General features: G+C 39.1%; 1 protein-coding gene across 1 annotated transcript; it reads left to right on the top strand.

Annotated features, from left to right (window-relative positions):
- Positions 1-3,756: 3,756 nt before the first annotated feature.
- Positions 3,757-8,795, top strand: mgat4c (mgat4 family member C). Its single transcript, XM_052030712.1, has 3 exons — positions 3,757-3,888; positions 7,368-7,515; positions 7,642-8,795. Exons 1-3 carry the CDS (start codon positions 3,757-3,759, stop codon positions 8,793-8,795), a joined length of 1,434 nt encoding a protein of 477 aa, XP_051886672.1.
- Positions 8,796-9,118: the final 323 nt, after the last annotated feature.

The following is a 9,118-nucleotide window of genomic DNA, read 5'->3' as shown; positions in this document are numbered from 1 at the left end:
AACATTTTTGTGATATGCATAGAAATCTGAAAGTACTTGTTTCAATTTTGTTTTTGATGAATATTTTGGAAAACAGTTTCTGCTAATGACCACTTCCAGGATCCCCAACATCACTGCCAAGTGCTTCTTTTCCCATTATCATTAGTGTCCCCAAGCCTCTGCCCCGTTCCTATTTCTGATTCACATTTCCCCTCAACATCTGAAAACACATCCTCAGTTTCTACATGGATTCTGATGACATCCAGCTCTCCCTTGCTCCCAAATCTGTTGATCCCCTCCATTGCCTTTGAAATGTCAGAATGTTTGACTGGCATAAAGTGCTAAATGAGCAGAGATGCACTTTGCTGAGACCAAACCACAGTCGTCAGTCCCCAGGACCAACTCTACTACCCTGCCACTGAATCCATCCTCTCCCACACAACTGTCTGAAAGTGGATCAGATCCTTTGCAGCCTGATGGGAACTTTATAGTATTTGCTAGCATAGTGGTTATGTTCCTGGATTAGTAACCAGAAGCCAGACATAATGAATGATTTAAATCCTGGACAGTTTTAATAAATTATTAAGCTAATTAAATATATCTGAATTAAATATCAGGAATGGTAGCATTAATAACTATTAGGATTGTTGTAAAAACACATTGAGTTCACTAATGTCTTTTAGGGAAAGAAATCTGCTGATCTACGTGACTTCAGGATCATATCAATGGCATCCACTTCTAATTGCACTTTGTAATCACCTAGCAAGCCATTCATAGAGTGTAGAGAGATATAGCATAGACACAGGCCCTTCAGCCCATCAAGTCCGCATCAACCATCAGGCATCCAGCTTTATGCTAAACATACCGTAACCTTTTTTATTCTCCACACATTTCTATCAACTCTTCTATCACTCACCTACACTCAGAGGCAATTGCAGTGGCCAATTAACTTAACAGCCTGCATATTTTTGGGACGTTAGAAGAAACTGAAGCACCAAGGGAAAACCCATGTGGTCACAGGGAGAATGTGCAATCTCTATCCTGACAGCATCAGAGGTTAGGATTGAAGTCAAGTCACTGGAGCTGTGAAGCTGTGGCTCCCAGCCACTTTGCTGCCTGGTATAAGAGTAATTCAGAATGAGCAATGCGTGCTAGCCTTCATCCCATCAAAGAAAAACAAATAAAATCCACACCATCACCAGGATCACCTATTAACAAAATATTGCCACTGCCTCAGCTCATCTACTGCTGAACCCCTTCCCAGCCTTTGTTATTTCCAGCAGAGACCGGACGAGTGATGGAGAGGAGAACGTTCTCATGACCGGGATGTGGTTGTGACAGAGAGAATTAACACTCACAGAGTGTGGAAATCCCGCTCCTCTGGGCCTCACACAAACAGCAAAAGAAAATTGTTAATCTTCCCTTTTAGGACCTTGGTGTGTTTCTGACCCTCTTCATCACTTGTTAGATCTAGATTTCTATTTAAAACTGCAGCTGAGTCCCACCGAGACTATCAAAACCTGATGTTATAAAGCACCACTGTGCTAGTTTTGGGCTTGTATCCTTGATACTTTCTCAGTGGAGCAGGTTAAAATGGTCTGCAAATACCTATAGACAGGTAAGTAGCCGGAGAATGTAAAGCACCTACCTATCTAATATCCGCCTATTGGAAGGTATTGAAGTTGCCCTCAAAGCTCTGCCTGTTGTTCAGCCACTTCAGTGAGACAAGCACCCACTCCAAGATAAAAATGTTCAGTTAGATAAATCAGACTGTCAGGTAAAAAGCACCTTAACTGGCAGCTGCAAAAGTACTTCATCTCCATTGTAATATAGACAGCAATATAAGAAAATATAGAATTGGACTGTATTTTGCCTCCACAGTTAGCTTGACCTGCTGAGTTCTTCCAATGTTCTACTTCTTGTTCCTGAATTGAGATTGTTGTGTTGGAGGACAGGTGCATTTTGACACCTGCCTGGATACTGCTGACAAGGATGCACAGTGCTATTTCTGCGATCAGTTGCCAATCAGACTTTAATGAGGCTGCAGTATCTCCACTGATGCTGGATGGAATTCTGTCATCCCAGTGACAACACAGTCACAGTCAATGACACGAAAATAAAATCCAGCAGAAGCTGGAAATCTGAAATGAAAGCCGAAGTTGTTGGAAATACTCAGCAAGTCAGGTCATATATCGAGATGGTGAAATGGTGTTAATGGTTCTGGCCAAAGGCTTTTCATCTGATGATTAGTCTTTGTTTCTGAACTGTTAAGTCATTTTTCTTTCTCCACAGATGCAGATTATTTCCAGCAGTTTCTGTTTATATTTACAGTCATTGAGGCTCGGGTTCTGAGAAGAGCCAGGCACAATTGCCAATGTCTCTCGTTGACGGAAAAGCAATGAACACAATGTCAGTGAAGCTGGGTACTGTAGACTGAGGCCATAGTGTCAGAGTCATGCATCACAGAAACAGGCCCTTCAGCCATGTACATGCCAATCATTAATACTCATCCCATTTACCAGCACTTGGTTTGTGGCCTACTGTACCTTCATGATTCAAGCGCTTGTCTAAATACTTCTTAAATATTATGAGAGTAAAAGCCTCTGCCTCATCTCAGGTACTGTGTTCCAGATTGCAACTATCCTCTGGGAGAAAAAATACTCCTCAGGTCCCTTTTTAACCTCTTAGTCCTTACCTTAAACCTCTAATCTAAGACACCATGGTGTGTGGGAGGTATCAGATGAAGAAGGATGTAAGGACTCAATGGCAAAGAAGGCAAGGATTTTTGGAAGTCACCAGTAAACCATGACTATCTGGTACTATGAGGAAGAAATTTTGGTCTGAATTGTTAACCTTGTTGCTCCTCTCCACAGATGCTGCCTGACCTACTGAGTGTTTCCAGTATCTTTGTCTTTTGTTTCAGATTTCCAGCATATGCATTTTTCTGGATTTTTCATGATTATGGCAACCTTGACCTCCCGAAACCTTGTAATCAAACCACCTCTCTGCCAAAATTGCTGGGAAAAAAATAAAAACAAAGTTAAAGAAGTGAAATGATCAGAGAAAAAAGGGGTAAAACAGAAGAGGAGCAGGAAGACCTATGTGAAGGCAGTTGTTTGCTATTTTTGAGAGGCTTTCATCAGCCTTTTTTCCAACCATTTAACTTTCTGGCTTCAAATCATGGCTTAAAACAAAGAATGATAATTTGCATCAATATTAGCATGCAGTATTCCCCTAGCTAAAGTTACAATGAGATAACCATAGTGCCAAATCAGGCCATTTTTTTTCCTATTTGTATAAAACTTCAACAGAATTAAACCGCCTAGTATTGTTGACTTTAATTAAATATTAAAGTAACATTGTGCTTTTTTTATAAATGAGTAAAAGAGTAGAATAAGTTGGTGAAATGTCATAGTCTTTAGCAGTTTGAGTTCTTGTTCACAGCATTAGTCCAAGTTTTGAGTTCCCTCACGTGTTGAAAAATTTACTGTCACTGAAAACAGAAAATTAAACAATGCTTCAAAAATAATGAAATATTCTTGTTAATAAAGGGGACAAGTTTGTGCATAGGAGTATGTCTGTATGTGTCTATGTATGTCTGTGTTTGTGCATGTATTCACACGTGTGTGCGTGTGTGTGTGTGTGTGTGTCTGTGTGTCTGTCTGTATTTGTGCATGTGCATATCCAAGCCTATGCTGTTCATATGTCTGTCTACTTTTGTTCCTAATGAACATTTTTCTTTCAATTTTCCAGGGAAACTTGGAAGTTAGATTTATCATGAGACTGTATTGGAAATGTGCAGAGAAAATGAGATGTTTCCGGAAGCGTTCAACTATTCCACTGCTAGCTTTCCTTGCAATTTGTCTCCTTTGCCTCAATCTGTTTTTGGAAGAGGACAGATATGTCATGGTAAGAAATGTAAATGGCAACGATAATGTTGAACTTTGATCATGGTCATCTTTAGTGACATGTTTCTAAGAAAAATAGCTATTTAATCACATTAAGACCATAACCACTGAAGCAGCTCCCTGGCATAAATATTTCTCTTTAAATGTACAGTAATTTTGGCTTAGACAATAAATATAAAACTGACTGTCACGTTTGTAGAAGATCAAGGTGAATCCAGGCTATTGTGTCTTAATTTTAATCAAATGTCTGCAGATAGGTTGCTTGCTCAGGTGAGTCAATTATATATCTTATCTTTATCAGCTATTTCACCAAAGAACGCTAATTTCCATTTCATTGGTTAGAATGTATGCATATTCAAGACAGTTCCCTGAGTGAAAAGACCTTAAAGTCCCTATCAAGAGCAAGGCAGAAGTGCTTTATAGGTCCCTACAATGCTAATTTGTCACATTGCCACACCACGAATCCCAGACTCCATGCTGGGAATCCTTCACATCTTATACTTACCATGTTGGCAGATAGTGCTGTCCAATATTGTGAGACTTCATTGTCTCAGGATAGCTGTTCAGCATGCTATGGTTCTCCAGGCTCCTTCCAATGAGGGCAGCATTTCAAAATCATAGACCCTGCTAAACTGTTACTGGATTGCTTCAACTAAGATGTCTGTGAGTATATGGAATGAGCTGCCAGAGAAAGTGGTAGAGGCAGGTACACTGACAACATTTAAAATGCATTTGGACACTGACATGGCTAGTAAAGGTTTATAAGAGTATGGGCCAAAGGTTTAGAGGAATATGGGATTAGCTCAGTTAGGTAATTTGGTCAACATGGATGAATTGGGCCAAAGGGCCTGTTTCCATGCTGTCTAACTCGATGACTCTATGACCTTAATGGTCAAAATCGATCCTGATACATCTTGTCCAAATTACACCAGAAGTCTCTGGCTTTCTTGCCTTGAACTGGACTTTCCCCTGTACATCAGTGTAGTAAGTCCAAAACTGCAGGTTCAGATTTTCTTTGGATGTATCTTCACCACTTTGCCACTTCAATTATTTACCTATTTTTCCTTTACAATGCAAGAAGAAAATATTACTTGAGATGTTCCTTATATTTTTATTGAGCTTTAGTCCACATGTGATCAGGATATTGTGATATTAAGAGGCTGAAGGATCCTTCAAATTTTTATACAATATTGCACTACTATGATGAGCATTATGCCCATTCAGTCTGTGCCAACTCTTCCAATGCACTACTATGATGAGCATTATGCCCATTCAGTCTGTGCCAACTCTTCCAAAGAGCAATTTAAGATAAGATCTTCATTAGTCACATATGCATTGAAACACACAGTAAAATGTACCTTTTGCGTTGGGTGTTCTGGGGGCAGCCCACAAGTGTCGCCGCACTTCCGGCGCCAACATACATGCCCATAACTTCCTAACCCATATGTCTTTGGAATGTGGGAGGAAACCGGAGCACCCAGAGGAAACCCACACAGACACAAGGAGAACGTACAAACTCCTTACAGACAGCGGCCAGAATTGAACCCGGGTTGCTGGCACTGTAATAGCATTATGCTAACTGCTACACTACCATAATCCACCCTTGGCGATTTCTCCATGTCTCTACAATTCTTTATCCTTCAACTAGTTATTCAATTCCTTTCTGAAGGTTATGAATAAACCTGTAAAATCCAGCACAAATCAAAACCATTTGTGTAAAACACTTTCTTTCATGTTGCTCCGAGTTTATTTGCCCAGCACCCTAAATCTGTGCCTTCTCATTACTGACTTCAGACCTATTCTCTCCAAGCCCTTTACAATTTTAAACACTGCATTCAAATTTCTCCAATCTTCCCTGGTCTACAGAGAACTCCAGCTTCTCCGGTGTAATTCTTCATCTCTGGGATCATTTTAGTAAATCTTTCTGCACACTTCCAAAATGTTCACATTATCCCTGAAGTGTGGTATCAACAATTAGATACAGTGCACTGGCTGACCCAAAGGTTTGTTTTATGTACGGTTTGCACAACTTTCTGTGTACTGTGTTCTCTGCCTCTTTTTATAAAACACAGGGGTCCTTGTTTTATTGACTGCCCTAGTGCATCCCACCAATTTCAAAGATCTGTCTCAAGATGGTCAGTAAGTTGAGGTTGTGGTTATGAAGAAAAATAATGACTGAGTACTTGAAGTCTCGTAATAGTCTGCCTGACAACTAGGTTCTAAGAGACAAATATGGTGACGTTACACTAAACACAGATGTGAGGTTGCTGAACCTCTTTCTGCTCTGTGTAGCAGATCTTAAGGTCCTGGCTGTTTCATATGGTCACAAGGCATGGGGACGTTATTTGGTAAAATCAACATTTATTAACGATTCTTAGGTGCGCTTGAAGTAAGTGACTTGCCAAGTCATTTCAGAGGTTACTTGAGAGTCAGCCATATCTTCTTTCATCTAGAGTCACATATGAGCCAGGGTCACATAAAGATGACAGATTTCCTTCTGTGAAGATATTAACAAACCGGATGTGTTTTAATGACATTCAAATAGTAATAGTGATCAGGAAATTGAGACTAGCTCTTTAACCCAGATTTATGCAAATAAATTTAAAGGCTAAACTGCCATGTTGGCATTTGACTTCATGACTCCGTATCATTAATCTAAGTCTCTGAATTACTGGTTCAGTCATGTAAGCACAATCTCAGCACACCCTAGTGAGTAGCTAGCTCAACCACCTCCATTTGGACATGTTGTAGCACCGTCCAATAGGAATCTTTGCCTTTAGTTCCGTCAGATGCTCCCTCTTGGTTCTCATTGTCATTATCAATGCCTGCATAGTTTTATCGAAAAACCTGGAAGGTCCCTGTAGGTATAGACAACCTCTCTCACCCCTACCCTTCTCCACAAAGTGCTGACCCTCCTGCCATCCTGTGGGGAAGTGATTCTGCTCTTTTAAAGCTGTATCAGAGCAGCATTCTTCTTCCTCCTGAATTAGTAATCCAATGAAGAATGGTCTCCTGATGTCTGTCCTATATGGGTCATTAGACTCTTGGAGAAAACTGTAGTAAGTTAATGCTGGTTTTATATTGGGCAGGTGCTGTCAGACCACAAGCATGTCAACCAGAGGCAATGTTAATACACACATATGAACAATATTTATGCTCAGTTTTGCTCCAGAACTGGAAACTTGGTGGGTTGCATTTAGCAGAAATTCTACCAGTGTTCTAGGCATATTTAAGTGATATAAAGTATATACTTGTATGTAAAGTGAGGAAAAGTCATTGATCTGAAATGTTAACTCTACTTCTCTTTTTACTTACGTTGCCTGACCTGTTGCGTATGTCCAGAATTTTCTATTCTTACTTATGCTCGGAAACTGCACATCTGTAATTAGAACAGAAAACTAAGAAAGGATTAGCAAGTTTTCAACTGTTTCTCTTCAATATTTAGTACATTAAAATGACTCGTTTTCCCTTATTTTTCAGGAAGGAGAGCGGAGACTTTCTAGAGAAATGACTTCCCATCAACTTAACTCTGAAAAATATGTCCATACTTTCAAAGATCTAACTAACTTTTCAGGAGCAATAAATGTCACCTATCGTTATCTTGCAGGTTTTCCTATATCTAGAAAAAGTGAGTTTGTTTCTATTATGCATGCAGTGATTTTACTAGAAGCAGTTTGAGACAATCCATCAAAACATATTCCAGTTGAAATAACCTGTGATTTAGCAATAACTTTTTTCTAATGTTTTTGTGCAGAATATTTAACAATAGGACTATCATCTGTGAAAAGGAAACGAGGTAACTACCTACTAGAAACCATTAAATCCATTTTTGACCAATCCAGCTATGAAGAGCTGAATGAAATTATAGTTATTGTGCACTTAGCAGACTTTGACCTGTCGTGGTGTGAAAATATCGTCCAAGATGTCTCCAGAAAATTTGCCCATCACATCATTTCTGGTCGATTGATGGTTATTCATACTCCTGAGGAGTACTATCCTAGTTTAGATGGCCTCAAAAGGAACTATAATGATCCAGAAGATCGTGTGAGATTTAGATCTAAACAGAATGTAGATTATGCTTTTCTACTGAATTTTTGTGCTAATTTATCAGACTATTATGTAATGTTGGAAGATGATGTACACTGCTCTAAAAATTTCCTATCTGCCATTAAAAAAGTAATTACCTCAAGAGAAGGCTCCTACTGGGTGACACTAGAGTTTTCCAAGTTAGGATATATTGGAAAACTCTACCATTCATGTGACCTCCCACGACTGGCACAATTTTTATTAATGTTTTATCAGGAAATGCCATGTGATTGGTTACTCATTCATTTCCAAGGATTGCTTGCCCAGAAAGACATCATAAGGTTCAAGCCTTCTTTATTTCAGCACATGGGATATTACTCCTCCTTCAGAGGAACTGAAAACAAACTAAAAGATGATGACTTTGAAGAGGACTCCTTTGATATTCCTGACAATCCACCTGCAACTCTTTGTACAAACATGAACGTGTTCGAACACTATGATCCCAGTAAAGCATACAGCAGTGTTGACGAATACTTCTGGGGAAAATCAACTTCAGCTGGAGATTACTTTATTATTGTACTTGACAAACCTGCTAAAATTGATAAACTGAAAATCCAAACAGGCACAGACGACAGACAAAATGACATCTTGCATCATGGAAGGCTGGAGGTTGGCCAAAACTTGCTGATAGTGAAAAAGGAAAAGCAGTGTTCTAGCTACACCATACTTGGGGAATTTCAACATGGAAATATTGAGATAAAGAATATTGGTCACAAGGTTAAATTTGACATTCATTGCATCCGAATACTGGTAACAGAAAATCAGAAGGAATGGCTGATTATTAGGAGTATCAGTATTTGGACCAGTCAGGCATCCATTTAGAAGGCTTTCTCACAGAAAGAGATGAAAAGGCTTTTGTAAATCAAAGTAGAAAATCAAGGCAGCTGCTCAACAGTTATCATTTTGTGTATGCCATCATAATAATTGGTTTGCAATTGAAGTACGTTATTCCCAAAAAAATCCCAAAAAGTTAGTAATGAGAGAATTAGCAGTATACTTTGTCAAGACAAGTAAAACTGTTTGCATTTTACTTGGCATAATCATGAAACTAAACTGTGTGATACTAGTCTAATTGTTTAAGCAACTCATCTAGATTTTCTAAATCTGCTTTTTAGTGGATGTCCTAGGCAAACACATTAATTAGC

This window comes from Pristis pectinata, chromosome 15, assembly GCF_009764475.1.
Source record: "Pristis pectinata isolate sPriPec2 chromosome 15, sPriPec2.1.pri, whole genome shotgun sequence".
In the NCBI taxonomy this organism is placed as follows: Eukaryota; Metazoa; Chordata; class Chondrichthyes; order Rhinopristiformes; family Pristidae; genus Pristis; species Pristis pectinata.
The sequence above is the reverse complement of the archived record's forward strand: the minus strand, read 5'-3'. Positions and strand labels throughout refer to the sequence as shown.

Bases quoted from the DNA above. Each gene is read 5' to 3' on its own strand.
- mgat4c (XM_052030712.1), top strand. From the start codon at position 3,757: ATGAGACTGTATTGGAAATGTGCAGAGAAAATGAGATGTTTCCGGAAG. The intron at 3,889-7,367 runs GTAAGAAATGTA...CTTATTTTTCAG, and splicing joins AAGAGGACAGATATGTCATG to GAAGGAGAGCGGAGACTTTC. The intron at 7,516-7,641 runs GTGAGTTTGTTT...GTTTTTGTGCAG, and splicing joins TTTTCCTATATCTAGAAAAA to AATATTTAACAATAGGACTA.